Source organism: Coccinella septempunctata, chromosome 4 (genome assembly GCF_907165205.1).
Source record: "Coccinella septempunctata chromosome 4, icCocSept1.1, whole genome shotgun sequence".
NCBI classification, from domain to species: Eukaryota; Metazoa; Arthropoda; class Insecta; order Coleoptera; family Coccinellidae; genus Coccinella; species Coccinella septempunctata.
Genome location: NC_058192.1, coordinates 2,100,816 through 2,119,415, shown reverse-complemented (window position 1 = coordinate 2,119,415; position 18,600 = coordinate 2,100,816). Strand labels below are relative to the sequence as shown.

The window sequence follows — 18,600 nt, the reverse complement described above, 5'->3', positions numbered from 1 at the left end:
ATGAAACATAGGCATAAATAATGAATTCAAACCTTCTGTCCTTTGTGGGGGATATCCTAATCAGTCGAAAGTCTCTGGGATTGTTTATACTACGTACAACGAAGTAAATGAAACACCCCATAGTTCCACTTATTTATATTTGAGTCATCACCATTAAAATTTACAATCTGAATGAATACAAGGCAGCTCAAAATGTGCAAAAGATTCCGAACCCATTTTTTTCATCTTATTAATCATGAAGAGCACCCAATATCTATTTACATGATATGAATCACTTTTGGTGTTTAATTAATATTCTAGAATATTATCATGAAGCATGAAATTTATTTGAAAATTATTTAGTACATAGTCCAAGTCAATTATTATGCTTAATTGATTCATGGAAACGTTGGGAGCACTGTTTAGCTTCTAATTAATTCGAGAATTTCTTCATATTTATTATATTTCCAATTAGCACCAACATGTTGACCGAAGAAAGGTAAAATATTCAAGGATAACTTCGGATGAAAGATATCTAGGTTATTTTCCGAAGAAACCCTTAAAATTTCAAATCGCTGCAAATTTCTCTTTACGCCTTCAAGCTATTTTCACTAAAAATCACCATCAAAAGTAATAGTCCGAGAGCTGGCAGCAAAAACAACTACCTCATAAGTTACCAAAGGTTTGGTTTGGCACTTTGGTTCAACTTTATTACGAAAACTTGAAACCGCCCGTCTGCCGGGCGTGAGTGGTCGCCTCATGGGATAAAAAAAATTGAAAAGATGAGAAAAAATCGATTGGAACTTCCTAATAGTTACCAAGCTGAATGTTGTGTCAAAATGGTCTAGGATCTTAACTGAATTGACATCGTAAGCGTCTGCCAACAGGGGTGGTCGCTATTTCGAAACAGACGCTGTCAAATACAGGGTGGTTCAGATCATAACCAAGAAATTTTAACCACGTATTCTACATCAAAAATAAGCCCTAGTTTGTCATATAAACGTATGTCGAGAAATGTTTCCTCTCCGAGATACGGGGTGTTAAAATTATAGAAAAAAAAAATGTTTTTTATTAATAACTTTCACACTGCCTGAAATATTTTTATGAAATTTGAGACATAGGTTTTGAGCGTCAAGGAGCACTTTTTGCATAATATCATTTCTTTTCTATTCTACCAGTGGCCTCCGTACTGCAGCGAGACTGAATATTTTCAGATAAAAAAATGATACGCCACTGGTTTTTCCGACAATAAAAATTACTTTTCAAATCCTTATTTAATTTGGAGTAAATTCGGTTTCTTGACTTTTTTCTGAGCGAGGCACCGTTTCCGGTGAAAAAAATAAAACACATTCTCATGCATGAAGAAATCGCAAAAATTTGATATAGCAATAAAAAGGTTACTACGGTTTTGTAGCAATTTTCTAAGATTAGATAAATTCAACACACACCCAACTCCTATTTTTAGGGTAGATTAATTTGATCAAAAAACTTAAATGACACTTTTGGTTTCCAATTACTCGTTTCAATACAAGCATAACCATAAAAGACTGTAATTTCTTTATTGTGGAAAGTAAAGTGTGCCATGGAGGATACTTCGTGAATTTGATAGGAATCCAACAACAAGCAGTCGAATAGCAGCTCGCACACTTCGATTTTCTATGTCAAAAATTCTTGCAACCCGTCCAAGGTTTACGAGAAGGTGATGAACAGCGAAGGTTATTTTTTGCCAATGGATTCTTTGTTCAATTGAGCAGAATAGAGACTTTTTAAATACCATATTATGGACTGATGAATCGTGTTTCAGTCGTCGGGGCGTGGTAAACTTTCATAACCAGCATGTATGGGCCCACGAAAATCCACATCCCATTCGATCAAGAAATTTCCAAGTAGAATTTAGTGTTAATGTTTGGCTTGGTGTTTATAATAATCACCTATTTGGACCCTATTTCTTACCAGAACGAGTTAGTGGTGAAAATTGTTTACAATTTCTAATGGCAGAGCTTGCAAATATGTGGGAAAATATTTCAGTAGAATCAAGATTAGCGGCATGGTTTCAACTTGACGGTTGTCCAGCCCACTTTCATAGAAATGTGAGGAACTGGTTGGATAATAATTTTCCAGAAAGATGGATCGGACGTAATGGGCCAGTCAGTTGGCCTCCACGGAGCCCCGATATTACCCCTTTGGATTACTTCGTATGGGGGTTTTTGAAAGAAATCGTATATATGAGTTCTGTGAACTCAAGGGAAAACTTATTGGCCATATTTAAAATGCTTGCGACGAATTAAGAAATCGAAATTTAGCTGCTGCTGTCGGATCTATTAGACGTCGATGTGAATTATGTGTTCAGCAAAATGGGTCATATTTCGAACATCTTCTTTAAGGTCGTTTTGACTGTGGTTGTTAATGCTTTTTTTTTGTTACACATTTCGTTCACAAAAATAGTCTTATTATTATTATGTACCAACCATATCAAATTTTGGCGATTTCTTCATGCATGAGAATGTGTTTTATTTTTTTAACCAGAAACGGTGCCTCGCTCAGCAAAAAGTCAAGAGACCGAATTTGCTCCAAATTGAATAAGGATTTAAAAAGTAATTTTTATTGTCGGAAAAACCAGTGGCGTATCATTTTTTTATCTGAAAATATTCAGTCTCGCTGCAGTACGGACGCCACTGGTAGAATAGAAAAGAAATGATATTATGCAAAAAGTGCTCCTTTACGCTCAGAACCTATGTCTCAAATTTCATAAAAATATTTCAAGCAGTGTGAAAGTTATTAATAAAAAACATTTTTTTTCTATAATTTTAACACCCCGTATCTCGGAGAGGAAACATTTCTCGACATATGTTTATATGACAAACTAGGGCTTATTTTTGATGTAGAATACGTGGTTGAAATTTCTTGGTTTCGATCTGGACCACCCTGTATTTGACAGCGTCTGTTTCGAAATAGCGACCACCCCTGTTGGCAGACGCTCACGATGTCAATTCAGTTAAGATCCTAGACCATTTTGACACAACATTCATCTTGGTAACTATTAGGAAGTTCCAATCGATTTTTTCTCATCTTTTCAATTTTTTTTTCCCATAAGGCGACCACTCACGCCCGGCAGACGGGCGGTTTCAAGTTTTCGTAATAAAGTTGAACCAAAGTGCCAAACCAAACTTTTGGTAACTTATGAGGTAGTTGTTTTTGCTGCCAGCTCTCGGACTATAATATTTCGCTTTTTATTCATTTTCCCACAGAAAAAATAATCCAGTTCTGTGATCAAGTGTCATCGAGAAGAAAAAGATCTTACAGTGGAAGTAACTTTCGATCATAGACCTAATAATACATAATATATTTTATTAGGTCTATGCTTTCGATGAACAGAGTGCTTCGTACGTATCATAGACGTAGAGTCTATATGTCTATATGTCTATGGTACGTATGAAGTAACTGATCCCGAAGTCGTTTGAAATTGTTTTCATTTAGAATTTTTCGATAAAATTCAAAAACAATAAGAATAAATGAGTCAAAAACCTCTTTATATGTATAAAATTACAGGGAAGATCTTCATTTTGAGATGGGTCCCTAGAATTCGAAGCGTTGTATAGGTAAATACGTAAACGAAGCTGATGAAATTTGGCGAAAAAGGCAGTTTGGTAATGGTAGCGGAATATACGAATTTCGTATCAGAGTGGAGGCAACCATATTTCTCCGGTTGTGTTCATTGCCTCGGACAGACGCTGGTTCAGGAATTTATCACAGGCGTTTGGGTGTTTTCTGGTTAGTTCTCTCGCTAGCTTGGAGTACTTGGAGACCTGCAACACATTTATAAAATAATATAGAAAGACCAAAATGTTTCCATCGTTATTATCCTTTCAGAACTGCGACCAAAATAGATCCCATTGGTCTTAAATCCTAAGGAGATCATCGAACTCGAAAAAATCATTCATCTTTTGATTCTCGATGTATGGAAGCTCAAAAACTGCGGAAATTTATGTCACTCAGTAAATTATCGTTTCGTTTTCTTTTACCTCCATAACGACGTTTCTCACTTCCTTCAACGGTTCCATGTACTGCCTTATGGAATTCGAAACCGGTTTCAAGGGCCAAATTCTTATCCAATCGCCCTCGTATTGTTTCGGATAGGTCCAATCCTTGCCGTTACCCCACGTCTTCAATTTGGATTTCTTCCATTCTTCGTCTCGCTGTAAAACAGCGGTAAAATTGAATGAAACTCTATACCGAGGCGAATATTTCCGCTCACCATTTTCTGGCTGTCCAGGATTATTGTTTGCCTGGCCAGGTTCAACGGTTTCTTGGAGAAAGACTCGTTCAGACCTGAGAAAACCAGAAAGCTCAACCAACCGACTCTATGTTTCCAAGAGCACGGTTTGTTATTAGAGAATCAATTCCAGAAACTTTGATTCCGAATGTTTCACTAGTTATTTTCGAAATTTGGACGAGTGTCTGCCTTCTTGAAGAAAGAGACTCAAATTTATCAATAATGTGAAATACGAGGATGTATTGCTAGTTTGCCTAGAGCAGTTCCACGCATAAAAAAATATTGCGTTACCATAGCAACGAACAATAACTCATTAGAAGTGTCAGTGTGAAATTTGAGGTCAAAAAAGTAAACCAGAGTTACGCAATAAATTAAAAGAATGAAGATGTCCACCGAAATTGTGAAAATCGAAATATTGCAGTATATATCGAGCCATCATCAAGTACCTGTATTTAAAAGGGTTAAGAGGTAAGCAGATTTACGAAGATATGCTTAATACCTTTGGGGATCAATGTCCTTCGTATGCGATCGTGAAAAATTGTACTGCAAGCTTCAAAATAGGCAAATTTTCCATTGAAGGTGATGACCGATCGAGAAGGCCAGTTTCTGTGTCAGTCTCCGAAAATATCGATGCATTTCATGACATTATTTTATCAGAGCATCGAATTGGGCTAAAACGGATATCTGAAGCACTGAATATTTTATACGAATATTTGGACATGAGAAAAATTGCTGCAAAATGGATCCCCAAATGTTTGAATGTTGACCAAAAGCGTGCAAGGGTAGAAACATCGCGTTCGATCTGTGCTCGATTTGAAAACGATGTACTTCTTAAACCGAATTTCCACTATGGATGAGACTTGGGTACATTTCTACGATTCAAACACAAAGCAACAATCGATGGAATGGCGACACACTCTGGTTCTCCAAGACCTAAGAAGTTTCGTGTCCAAAAATCTGCTGGAAAATTTCTTGCTTCAGTTTTTTGGGATTGCCATGGAGTAATCATGATTGATTTTTTGGATAAGGATAGAACAATAACCGGAGATTACTATTAGACATTACTGACCACTCTACGGGAAAAAATTAAAGAGAAAAGACGCGGAAAGCTATCCAAAGGTGTTTTGTTTTTGCATGACAACTCCCCTGCACACAAATCTCACGTTGCCATGCAAAAAATGGCTGGTTGATTTATTAGACGACCGTGTATTTCCGCTGCCGTTGTTGCATTTTCACGTAATGATTCATCATGGTACTCGGAACACAACTAAATATGTTTTATCGTATATCCGACTACGATCAAATGGATTGCTGAGCTTCGGAGGACATGCAATTATTGGCCTTAATCATTTTTCGAGCTTCGCAGATTGACGATCTGAGATCTGCCAGTAGGGTAAATATACGAGGATGTATTGATATCTAGTTGGCCTAGGCCAGTTCCACGCATAAAAATAATATTGCGTTACCATAGTAACGAACAAAAAAGTAAACCAGAGTTACACAATAAATTAAAAGATAGAATATGTCCACCGAAATTGTGAAAATCGAAAAATTGGAGTATCGAGCCATCATCAAGTACCTGTATTTAAAGGGGACCGTGAAAAATTGGACTGCAAGTTTCAAAAGGGATAAAAATATTCCATTGAAGATGATGACAGATCGGAAGGCCAGTTTCTGTGACAGTCCCCGAAAACATCGATGCACTTCATGACATGATTTTCGACATGAGAAAAATTGCTGCAAAATGGATCCCCAAATGTTTGAATGTTGACCAAAAGCGTGCAAGGGTAGAAGTATCGCGTTCGATCTGTGCTCGATTTGAAAACGATGTAGACTTCTTAAACCGAATTTCCACTATGGATGAGACTTGGGTACATTTTTACGATCCAGAAACAAAGCAACAATCGATGGAATGGCGACACTCTGGTTCTCCAAGACCTAAGAAGTTTCGTGTCCAAAAATCTGCCGGAAGAGTTCTTGCTTCAGTTTTTTGGGATTGCCATGGAGTAATTATGATTGATTTTTTGGATAAGGGTAGAACAATAACCGGAGATTACTATTCGACATTACTGACCACTCTACGGGAAAAAATTAAAGAGAGAATACGCGGCAAGCTATCCAAAGGTGTTTTGTTTTTGCGGGACGAAGCCCCTACACACAAATCTCATGTTGCCATTCAGAAAATTCGTTATTTAGGGTTTGAATTAATAGAACACCCCCCTTATTCACCAGATTTGGCTCCATCCGACTATCATCTCTTTCCTCAACTGAAAAAAAGTTTAAAAGGTCGTAAATTTTCTTCCAACGAGAAGGTAATAAAAGCTGAGGAGGTCTGGTTTGCAGAGCAAGAAGAAACATTTTTTTTAAAGGTCTAGAGACGTTGCAGGTTCGCTGTAATAAATGTATCCAATTGAGAGGAGAATATGTTGAGTAATAAAATATTTTGACATTGAAATTTTGTTCGGTTCTATAGTAGGCTAAGAATTTCTCAATATATCCTCGTAGACCAAACATCAAAAATAACACTGAAACACTGGCACCAACTTCAAGAATATCAAGCCAACGATTAGTTCCACAAACATATATACTTGCGCTAACTTTAGTCGCGTTATTGGTCCCCTTAAATCTGGCCTTCCTCGCGTTCTTCTTCTTCCTTTTTTTCGAAATGTCCGTCCTGGAAGCCCGCTTGATTTTCGAGAAATCTTCCGACTTATCGTCCCTAGAAAAAAAAGGCCTGATCTAGAGGCGAGAAATACCGGACCGTCGCCCTTACCCTTCCTCCGCCTCTGACCCTTGTTCAGTGCCGTACCACAGATCGAACGAACCGAGTCCCGTGTTGTTTATTGGTAGACCCAGGAGATCGAACATATCGTGCAACATGGGTTTTTTCACTGCTCTGTCGGCGTCGCAGTCGTTGCTCAGCGCTGGGCTCAGATTCACCTATCGTGGAAGGAGATAAAGATACAATATGACGGTTGGTCATAGTCCTCCATATGCTGTAGGTCGAAGAACCAACAGTTCAACTTTGTATTGAATGAAATGAAGGTTTTAGCGGCATGCAGACAGGAATTGAATTCTGAAAAAAGAACCACCCAGAGCAGGATTCGAACCTACGACCCCCCGATTACCGGTCAAGTACTCTCCCAACTGAGCTACCCGGGATGACGTGAGGATCCATCTGCATTGTCTGGAAACCACTATCCTCAGAATTCACGTGTTAGTATTATCACTTCCGAACTGTGGCGTTCGAAAGCGATTGGAAATGTTATAGGTGGAGGGGATCAACATTCGCTTTCAATGATCTTCGCGATTCAATCTTCGATCCAATCGCTTTCGGACGCCACAGTTCGGAAGTGATAATACAAACACGTGAATTCTGAGGATAGTGGTTTCCAGACAATGCAGATGGATCCTCACGTCAGCCCGGGTAGCTCAGTTGGGAGAGTACTTGACCGGTAATCGGGGGGTCGTAGGTTCGAATCCTGCTCTGGGTGGTACTTTTTTCAGAATTCAATTCCTGTCTGCTTGCCGCTAAAACCTTCAAGCTTCGTTTCCGAACTGTCAACTCACCTCCAGCAGCCAGGGCCTCAGATCTTCATCAATCAGCACGTCGAAGCCGAAGAAATCGAAGCAATTCACCGTCTCCGGTACCTGGGTGGCGTGGCTAAGCACGGTGAGTATGACGAGGTTCGAAACCTTCTGCCACAGGAGCCAGTCGTGGATGCCGGCTTGTAAGAAGTACCTCCTGAGGTGTTTCAAGGTCCATTTGCATCCTAGCAATGAGAAACCGTTGTCTTATTGACCAATGAGCCTCTGTGGAGGACAGTTCCACTCACCAGCACCGATCCTATCCTTCATTTCCGTGTAGTTCGGTCCCAGCTTGTTGATGGAACAGTTGGTCAGATGTCGGAACGGGTTCGTCAGGTCTTTCAGGTTGAACTTGTCCGTGCCGAACCTAGCCAAGCCCTCCTTGTACATGTAGATGGTCATCGGGTGGTAGGACGGTATGCAGACGTACAGCCTCAGATCGAACTTGTAGCCTCCGATCAGGAGCGGTTTCTCGATGTACTTCTGGACGATGGTGTTGTTGTCGTAATTCAGCTCGCTCAATCTCTGCCGGGAATGGGAATAAGATCAAACGGAGAGTTTGGTTTTTATGTGGGGAATAACTCACGCGAAATAAGAAAATACCCCTGCCCTGGCTCTTAGAGACCGGTTTGCATATCCATATAGGCTTATCGTCGAGGTATTTATCGCAAGCCTTTTCGTAAGGTATTATTTTCCTTCTGTTACATTCTGCTGCTAGTTTCGTGTACTCCAAGGGTAGGTTATAGCCGTCAGGACTAGAACAAACTCAGTTGATTAAATCAAGTAAATCATATAAAGAGGTAATTACAATTAAGTAGAGAAATATCAGGAAACAAAATTGAGTAAAATTATCACATGAAGGCAGCATAATTTTGAAACGTTACTACGACTATCGAGCACTAACCTGAAATCATATATCGAACCATACACGCTCTTCATGCACCTCAAATATCTCACTAAATTATCCTTCCTGCATATGGCTGAACCCTTCGGAATGTGGTTGGTGAACTGCAATGAAAAAATCGAAAAGAGCCAGTTTATGATTGGTATCCATCCAGGATGGACATGTTAAGCATATTTTAATGAAATGTAACAATAATAGAGAGTCAGAGCTCACTAGCTAGAGAGAGATTAAGAGAATGTGCACTCCACGTATCTGTAAAGAACCAACCTGCCATGCTGAGAGCGATTTCGTGAGAGCTGCAGTGAAACTGTTAGTTTTCCACCATAGATTCCAGTTCTCTTCTCCGTTCTCCGAGGAGTACTCTCTCCAACCGCGTTCCAAGCACACCTGGAAAGACCAGAAGCGATCAACTGAACCACTTTTTAGCACAATCAAAATAAAGTTCTCTATTTATTTTGTTCACACTTTGATATTGTTACGAACGACCCTGAATACACTCCTGTCGCCTTTGGTCAATTAAAAGCCTTTCGGGAACCACCTGGACTTTAGTCAAACAGTGACCTGCGTGGATGATATTATTTGTGTTCTGTGGCGTGGATTTCAGTCAGTCTATACAGCGGCGGCGTAGGATATACATTCTTATCACAGACAACTGTCTCTGATTCCTATATTTAAATCACTGTTGTGTTGTTATAACTTTGCATGAATTGAACAATTCAATTAACGAATCATTTTCTCCGAAAGCCTAGGTTTGAATAGAGAAAACAAGATAGGCAAATTGAATATCATTACGTGCCTATTCGATAGAAAAATTCAATGAATCCGGAAAACAGGATTGCGTGTTCCAATCAAGCTTCTTCGCCGAGCAAGGAGAGACGGAAATATGCAGCATGCAGCAGAAATTAAGTCGTAAACTCACGTAAATCTTGCGGTTTATCGAATGGCCTTCTAGACCTAGGTTGTCTCTGTTCTAGACCCATTAGGTAAGGGGAAATTACACGCGAACACTGGCCGTTGTAAATACGCAAAAATGATATATGATACTATCTAGAGCGCTGATAAGAAAAGTTTGCGCCTTTTGGTACATTAGCTATGACTGACGTTGATCAGACACTCGTCGTCTGTTCCTCATCATTCAGGGTTTCTCAGTTTTTCCCCGTATTTTGATACCGAGAAAACTAGTCGCTTATTATATCCCCAATTTTCTAAGCATAAATAAACCGCAGGGTCCGTATTTCTCGCCATTCTTCGAGACTTGCTCCGAGACCTTGAAAACCACCCCATCACGCGAGGTTCTATTTTCAACCGCATTTCCAAAAGTCTAAGCCCAATTTCTGAATGAACCTGGAAGTTATTCCGCCAAAATGCTCCGAGAATAAAATCGTCGATCCTAATGTGCGCCACGAAAGGTTTACCGCGGTTTTTCGGCAAAAATGGCCGTCACGACATCGAGTTCATTTAGCGATTCAGCATTCCGTCTATGACCTTTGGCTGGTTGATTTATTAGACGACCGTGTATTTCCGCTGCCGTTATTGCATTTTCACGTAATGATTCATCACGGTACTTGGAACACAACTAAATATGTTTTATCGTATATCCGACTACGATCAAATGGATTGCTGAGCTTCGGAGGACATGCAATTATTGGCCTTAATCATTTTTCGAGCTTAGCAGATTGACGATCTGAGATCTGCCAGTAGGGTAAATATACGAGGATGTATTGATATCTAGTTAGCTTAGAACGTAACCATAGTAACGAAAAATAACTCATCAGAAGTGTCATTGTGAAGTTTTAGGTCAAAAGAGTAAACCAGAGTTACGCAATGAATTGAAAGAAAGACTGAAAGAAGATGTCCACCGAAATTGTGAAATACGATAAATTGGAGTATCATCAAGTACCAGTATTTAAAAGGGTTAAGAGGTAAGCAGATTTACGAAGATATGCTTAATACCCTTGGTGATCAATGTTCTTCGTATGCGACCGTGAAAAATTGGACTGCAAGCTTCAAAAAAGGTAAATTTTCCATTGAAGATGATGACCGATCGGGAAGGCCAGTTTCTGTGTCAGTCCCCGAAAATATCGATGCACTTCGTGACATGATTTTATCAGACCGTCGAAGTGGGCTAAAACGGATATCTGAAGCACTGAATATTTCATACGAACGCGTTCATCATATAGTTCACGTCAATTTGGACATGAGAAAAATTGCTGCAAAATGGATCCCCAAATGTTTGAATGTTGACCAAAAGCGTGAAAGGGTAGAAGCATCGCGTTCGATCTGTGCTCGATTTGAAAACGATGTAGACTTCTTAAACCTAATTATTACTATGGATCAGACTTGGGTACATTTTTACGATTCAGAAACAAAGCAACAATCGATGGAATGGCGACACTCTGGTTCTCCAAGACCTAAGAAGTTTCGTGTCCAAAAATCTGCTGGAAAATTTCTTGCTTCGGTTCTTTGGGATTGCCATGGAGTAATCAAGATTGATTTTTTGGATAAGGGTAAAACAGTAACCGGAGATTACTATTCGACATTACTGACCACTCTACGGGAAAAAATTAAAGAGAGAATACGCGGCAAGCTATCCAAAGGTGTTTTGTTCTTGCAGGACAACGACCCTGCGTACAAATTGCATGTTGCCATGCAAAAAATTCGTGATTTAGGGTTTGAATTACCAGAACACCCCCCTTATTCACCAGATTTGGCTCCATCATCTCTTTCCTCAACTGAAAAAATGTTTAAAAGGTCGTAAATTTTCTTCCAACGAGGAGGTAATAAAAGCTGTGGAGGACTGGTTTGCAGAGCAAGAAGAAACAATTTTTTTGAAAGGTCTAGAGACGTTGCAGGTTCGCAGTAATAAATGTATCCAATTAAGAGTAGAATATGTTGAGAAATAAAATATTTTGACATTGAAATTTTGTTTGGTTCTATAGTAGGTAGGTTAAGAATTTTCCAATATATCCTCGTATAAGGAAATATGATACTTTAGATAACAGATGAAACAAGAAAGAAATACGTCACGTTTGAATGATAAGAGCTGAAGGAGTTGATTAATGTCCCTCGTCACTCAGTCGTGAAGACAGAGCGATAAGCTGTAAGGAATAGCAGATTCAGCAGAGTCTGTATTTTTAGGATAAGTTCATTAGCCCTGGGACGCTCAGAAGGCCTTTACAACTCTGTAGATATGGCTGAAAAACTGATCGTTCATCATCCTAACTTGAACATAATATTCCAAGAAATTCTTTTCGATAAATTCGTCAATACTGGGTGTTCTGTTCCCTATGTCGCTCGTAAACGGGTTAAAATGAGAGCTAAATCGATAACACTCGAACAAAAACTAATGAAATCGATACATCGACGGAGACGTACGTCTGCTGCGGCACCTACAGCGATCAGAATAAATTACAACCGAAAAAATCGCACTGCCAAGACGTCGAAAGCAAGTCGTACGCGACTACTTGTTATTGTACATAAATAATAATGCGATTTCTCCGTCCAAATCCCGCCGCTTACGTATCTGACAGGTCACGCATTTCGCGAATAAATTTTCCCGAACTTCCTCTACGAATTAGGGGAACAATAAAATCGCATCGGACTCTCTAATTTTCGTAGATTCGCATTAAAACGTGATCCTCGACGGGCGGAATGCCATCAGGGTAGTTTATCAATATTCCGGACCGCAATAAATTCGCCGAAGGAAGTGCATGAGGATGTCCCGCTGAAGTAGGTTGGATCGTAATTAATTGTATATAGGGACATAATTCCGTCTTTATAGTTTCTACTGGAATAGTTCCGTAAACGCGAATCGAATAGGGGAGGGAATTTATTCGATTCGCAACACAGTCACATAAATGATCATAAATCACTGGTTTGTTGATTATACCAGGTGCTGGGCCCACCCCAGCTCATTTTGAGGGAGTAAATGAAGATATTTTGAAAATCTTTTCTTGTGGTGTGTGTGGGATGTCCCAAAGCACAATTTAAAATTATAGTCATATATACAGGGTCTTCGAAAACAAAGATATAGACCAAAGTTACACTTTTTTAAATGTAACACCCTATATTTGACCTCAAAAATGGAATGGCAAGCTCAAATTATGAAGAGTTTCTTCAAATTACTTTATACCTCAGAAGCACCCTTTACGAGATAATGGAGAAAAATCGAAAATATGGAGTTTTTTCAAATAGCAATTAATGAAGAAACCAGTTAGGCCAGCGATACATACCGAATTCTTTCGAGTGAATAAGTTGGCTACTCCTACATATAGAAGAAAATTTCAGCTCTGGAATATACAGAGTGATCATAATTAATTCTCAAACATCAACTACAAATAATCGCCGAAAACTTTCTTATTTCAAATGGCACACCCGGTGTTTATATATCTCGTTGAACGTAAAAATTAATTTCGAAACTATCTTCATAAAATTTTCGATTTTTAATTCAAAACTAGTAAACCATTTTCGCCATTATCCCGTTAATGGTGGTTTTAAGGTATAAATTGAAGACTCTCATCATGATTTGAGCTTGCCATTCCATTTTTGAGGTCAAATACAAAGTGTTACATTCGAAAAAGTGTAACTTTGGTCTATATTTGACCCTGTATATATGACAATAATTTCAAATTGTGCTACACACACAAATCAAGAAAAGATTTTCAAAATATCTTTATTTACTCCCTCAAAATGAGAGAATGTCTGGGGTGGGCCACCCGGTATAATTTTAATGGGAAACTTTCGGGACTGAACACGTGAAGAATTTATTCACAAATCGAGTGAAAAAAAAACTGAGATGCATATGGTTTTGATAAAAAACCAAATCATCATCAGCATTAAAAGATCTCTACATTTCTGGCACGAAAGATAAGGGTTGCCGTTCAAAAAACCCAACTAGCCTTCATCTCTCGCATAGGATGCATGAAAAATCTCGTAATTTATAAAAAAAATCGATCCCTTCGAGCATTTTCCTACAATAGATTAGCCCCACATGACTCAACTAACCTGGCTCAATAAGTTTGGTCCAGATCCGTTGTCATTCAGTCTGAACAGAAACGGTCCATTTCCGAAGCAATTATCAAACATCCTCGGCAAAGTACAATCTGAAACAAGACAAAATGAGCGCATATTTACCGCATTCGTTATTACTTTGGAACAAATTTTCAACCTCCAATTCAGTTGAATGTGACCAATTCAACGAGAAAAAGCATTTCAATAGTACTAGGATCTGGCTACTCAAAATTGATCTGACAGATGAGCCTTGACGTGAGGATGATGTCATATCTGTGATATGGAGTGCATAGAAGTAGATTGAGAAAACCAAACCAATGACGATTTAATAGAGAATTGCCCTCAGGAAAATCCTCAGGGAAAAACAACAAAATTTATTTTCTCGTAAACAGTGTCAGATATTTGAAAGTTTTGTATGGAAATATAGGTTTTCGAACATGCTGAATCTATTGCGAGCAATGACGAAGGCCTATTTCCCTTCGTTTAGATTTTCATCGTCGAAATGGCACTTTTCAAAAATTGCAAATTTCAGTCTGCGATATCTCTTGTTTTCGAACATGCTGAATCTATTGCGAGCAATGACGAAGGCCTATTTCCCTTCGTTTAGATTTTCATCGTCGAAATGGCACTTTTCAAAAATTGCAAATTTCAGTCTGCGATATCTCTTGTTTTCCTCCTCCGATCCAATTGGGATTTCCGGTTCTGGAATCAGCGTTGCCTAGGCTTCTACCCTAGCACAAAAACTCGATTTCGAAAATACCGATTTTTTGGGTCAAAAATGAGCAAGGGGTTAAACCCCCCTAAAATGACTTATTTGCTACTCTGTCTGAAAATCAGGATGTTCTATTACTGTTTTAGGATATGGAGTGCATAGAAATTGTTTTGAACATTCTAGAAAACCAAACAGTTGATGATTCAATAGAGAATTGCACTCCAGAGAGCTATTCGAAGTCAACTCGAAAATGAAAAGTGGAAAAACAAAAAAAATTATTTTCTCCTAAACAGTGTCAGATATTGGGAAGTTTGGTATGAAAATATAGGTTTTCGAACACTCTGAATCTATTGCGAGCAGTTTCGAAAGCCTATCTCCTTTGGTTTAGATTTTCATCTTGGAAATGGCATTTTTCAAAAATTGCAATTTTCAATCTGCGATATCTCCTGTTATATTCATCTGATCCCATCGGGATTTCCGGTTATTTAATCAGCGTTGACACGGCTTCCACACTAGCACAAAAACTCAATTTCGAAAATCTCGATTTTTTTAGGTCAAAAATGAGCAAGGGGTTAGACCCCCCTAAAATGACCTATTCGCTACTCTGTCTGAAAATCAGGATGTTCTATTACTATCCTAGGTTATGGAGTGCATAGAATTTGTTCCGAAGATTCTAAAAAACCAAACAGTTGATGCTTCAATAGAGAATTGCACTCTAGAGAGCTCTTCAAAGTCAACTCGAAAATGAAAAGTGGAAAAACAAAAAAACTTATTTTCTCCTAAACAAGGCCAGATATTTGAAATTTTGGTATGAAAATATAGGTTTTCGGACACGCTGAATCTATTGCGAGCAGTTTCGAAAGCCTATCTCCTTTCGTTTAGATTTTCATCTTGGAAATGGCATTTTTCAAAAATTGCAATTTTCAATCTGCGATATCTCCTGTTATATTCCTCTGATCCAATTGGGATTTCCGGTTATATAATCAGCGTTGCCTAGGCTTCCACCCTAATACAAAAACTCGATTTCAAAAATTTCGATTTTTTGGGTCAAAAATGAGCAAGGGTTAGACCCCCCTAAAATGACCTAATTGCAGTCTGAAAATCAGGATACTATATTACTGTCTTAGGATGAGGAGTGCATACAATTTGTTTTGAAGATTCTAGAAAACCAAACAGTTGATGATTCAATAGAGAATTGCAGTCCAGAGAGCTCTTCGAAGTCAACTCGAAATTGAAAATTGGAAAAACAAAAAAAATTATTTCCTCAGTGCCAGATATTTGAAATTTTCGTAGGAAATTATAGGTAGGTTTTCAAACGCGCTGAATATATTAGGAGCAATTCCAAAAGCCTATCTCATTTTCAAATTCAAGTGAACGTGTTGTTATGTCAGGCCGTTTTTTCATCAATTCAAAGTGACCTAGTCGATTTTACGTAGATAACGACATTATCATATTTTACTTTCTAAATAAATGTCAAGCAAAACACAACGTTCATGAAAAATTCAAAAACCAATCAAAAATTACCTCGAAGATCCACGACCTGAACTTTGGCCTGAGGTCGAAGGGGAGATTGTTCAGACTGTGCACAATACGGAACTGAAACATCAGAATACTCGTGACTCCGAAGTTGACGTTGGCGTTTTACGCCAATGACAGAGTTTCACCATTCATAACTCCGGTGTACCAGTCTCCAGATGTAGTCAGCTTGATACACCCCCTCCGGGAATGAAATGTAGGGAGTTATAACTGTTGATGGGTTGATTAGACCGATAAAGGCCATCGGTAAAAAGTTTAAAGATGAAATATGGCCTTCTCGGATAAGATTCGCTCTAATCCTGATTCAGAGCCGTCATGAAAAGACTAAATGTACGAAAAGTCTTGAACACGATACACGTGAGAACAATTGGACCAATTTGGCACTTTTGAAGATGCGAAACTGAGAGAATAAGTTGATGGTTACGATGTACTTGTTTCTAGACAATCCTCCAACAAGAATGCAAGTTTTTCTGTTGACTATCTAGGCATTGATAGCCAAAACAATTAATAGGTAATGAAATAAAACACATATATCAATTCATTTAGTTGTATAATTTGCCTATCTGGCATGTAACTACTTCTATCTCATCAGTTTCATCCCGCTATTTGATACATGACCAGAACTAGCGAAATACAGAACGAGAATTGCTGAAAAATTCGAAAACAGTCATCAAGTTTGTCGAACTTGTCGCTAAGAAAACTAGCACTGAGTCTCATAATGTATGAAGATGTATAATTTATAAGGGAGATAAATGAGATGCATGATCTGTTTCTCACCTCAGGCAGAGATGACATAGACATCGAAAACATTCCGCAAACGCTAAATTTTATTTCAGTGTGTAGAGCTTGATACAAAAATGTATTTTTCTGCAACACGGAAATAAAACTCTTCTATTTGCATATATCTTGAGGAACCAAATAATCATACTTACAGCATATTGAAGTTCCTTATGGGTATCGGATATTTCGATACCAGTCACTATTCGACAAAATTTTCCAGGCTGAAAAACCACATTTTCAATTTCATGGACTCAACTTATCGACACGAGTATCTCTCAGAAAAATCATCGTAGATCTAAATATGATGCACTTTTGAGATCAAACCCTTACTCACCATTTCTTCAACAAACATCGGGGAAAGTAATGTGCTCAAGGTCAACCATAAGTAAGTCCCAACCGAATAAATATCCTTAAAGCTACCCTCCCCCTGATACATCAAATTGGCCACCAGCATAGCTTCGAGAAGATTGCACATCACGCAAATGAAACTCGCTAAAGATACGAACTTATTGATGCTATTAGCGCAATAGTACAAGTCGTTATACATCTGACTCATCTTCAGAAACATCTTCAGCAACGACTCTGTTTCTTGGGATTCCTTGAACTTCCTTCGGTTATCGTTCACAATAGACATGAGTGATGTGAACCTTTTCCGAATAACAAATAAGAAAAACATCAAGTACAAAGTGTTTATGTTCAAAATGAGAAATGGATATCCTGTAATGAAGAAATCTATAACTACTGTCCAAAATGGTTCACCCGCGATTACGAAGAGCACTCTTGACGAGATAACGCAGAAAAACACTGAAGAACCGCCCACTAAAAGGAGTCTAGAGTAGCTTTTATAAGACACATGCTTTCCAAATTTCATCAATTCTTCATCTACACTGTTTAGATATTTGGTTGCTTCAATCAAATACATTTGATTATGCAAGTCTGATACCAATATTCCTATACATCCAATGACTCTCATTCCACACACCAAAGCTAACAGTTTGACGGTTGTAGAAGATTCGTGAAATTCGTCTTTCAAGTATTCCATATAAGGCACTAACATGAGCATAGTGAGCACTGAAAAATACGTTGGAGAGATTTGAAAGTAAGCTGGAGAAATTTGAAACGAAGTTCTTGATAGAAATAAATTCAATCAATAAAAGCTTACGCACTTATTATACGAATTATATAAGTCGACCTCAATTTCAGCGGTTTCTCTCCGTAAAAATGATTAAAGTGGTGTAGGGTAAAGCCAATTATGTTGCTAAATTTGAAGTTGATGAAAATGGGCACAAAAACACCGCTCATGGCCATGTTGAAAGAAAATACTGTGTATCCAAACCCATTATAAATGGAAATCAGGTGATTTATTTATTCATAATATAGAGTAATTACTGATTTGAAATCATATCGATATAACCAATCTTGATGGGATGATTGCATGCAATATTACCCTGATAATCTTCCCCTCATATTGAGCATTAACAAGTATATGATACATATCATCCTGACAGCATTGATTCATACTTAAATTTACGCCTGAAGCAATCAGAATTCATCGGACGTTGAACATGTTCAATAAAATAAAGAAGAAAAGATTAAAATTCTGCTTAATTCACTAATCTAGGAGCTATGGAAACTGATTCTGGCGCAATCTGTTGGTTGAACGTGAACATTTTCAACGTATTTCTTCTTTCTTTTCCGTAGATCTCTATCTACGTTCTTTTCACGTTTATTAAAATATGGAGGATACCCCTCCACATTGAACTAAAGTTTAGTTCAATGCCCCTCCATAATTTGAAATATCGTCCACAATTTCAAATT

At 38.3% G+C, this 18,600-nt stretch overlaps 2 protein-coding genes across 3 annotated transcripts; both read right to left on the bottom strand.

Moving 5' to 3' along the window:
* Positions 1-3,492: 3,492 nt before the first annotated feature.
* Positions 3,493-14,030, bottom strand: LOC123312319 (probable tubulin polyglutamylase TTLL2). Its single transcript, XM_044896685.1, has 12 exons — positions 13,912-14,030; positions 13,749-13,846; positions 9,012-9,131; positions 8,745-8,848; positions 8,427-8,595; positions 8,089-8,365; positions 7,823-8,025; positions 7,026-7,192; positions 6,841-6,971; positions 4,235-4,308; positions 4,002-4,175; positions 3,493-3,785 (listed from the first exon to the last, which is right to left on the bottom strand). The coding sequence occupies exons 2-12, from the start codon at positions 13,827-13,829 to the stop codon at positions 3,657-3,659; spliced, it is 1,629 nt and encodes a 542-aa protein (XP_044752620.1). The 5' UTR covers positions 13,830-13,846; positions 13,912-14,030; the 3' UTR covers positions 3,493-3,656.
* A 2,514-nt stretch (positions 14,031-16,544) lies between these two features.
* Positions 16,545-18,106, bottom strand: LOC123311950. 2 transcript variants are annotated; one of them, XM_044896084.1, is made up of 5 exons: positions 17,949-18,106; positions 17,117-17,853; positions 16,935-17,003; positions 16,780-16,869; positions 16,552-16,650 (listed from the first exon to the last, which is right to left on the bottom strand). In XM_044896084.1, the coding sequence occupies exons 1-5, from the start codon at positions 18,088-18,090 to the stop codon at positions 16,597-16,599; spliced, it is 1,092 nt and encodes a 363-aa protein (XP_044752019.1). In that variant the 5' UTR covers positions 18,091-18,106; the 3' UTR covers positions 16,552-16,596. The 2 variants fall into 2 exon arrangements, with proteins under 2 accessions (XP_044752021.1, XP_044752019.1); XM_044896086.1 differs by lacking the exon at positions 16,780-16,869 and having other exon boundaries at positions 16,545-16,650.
* Between the last annotated feature and the right edge of the window lie 494 nt (positions 18,107-18,600).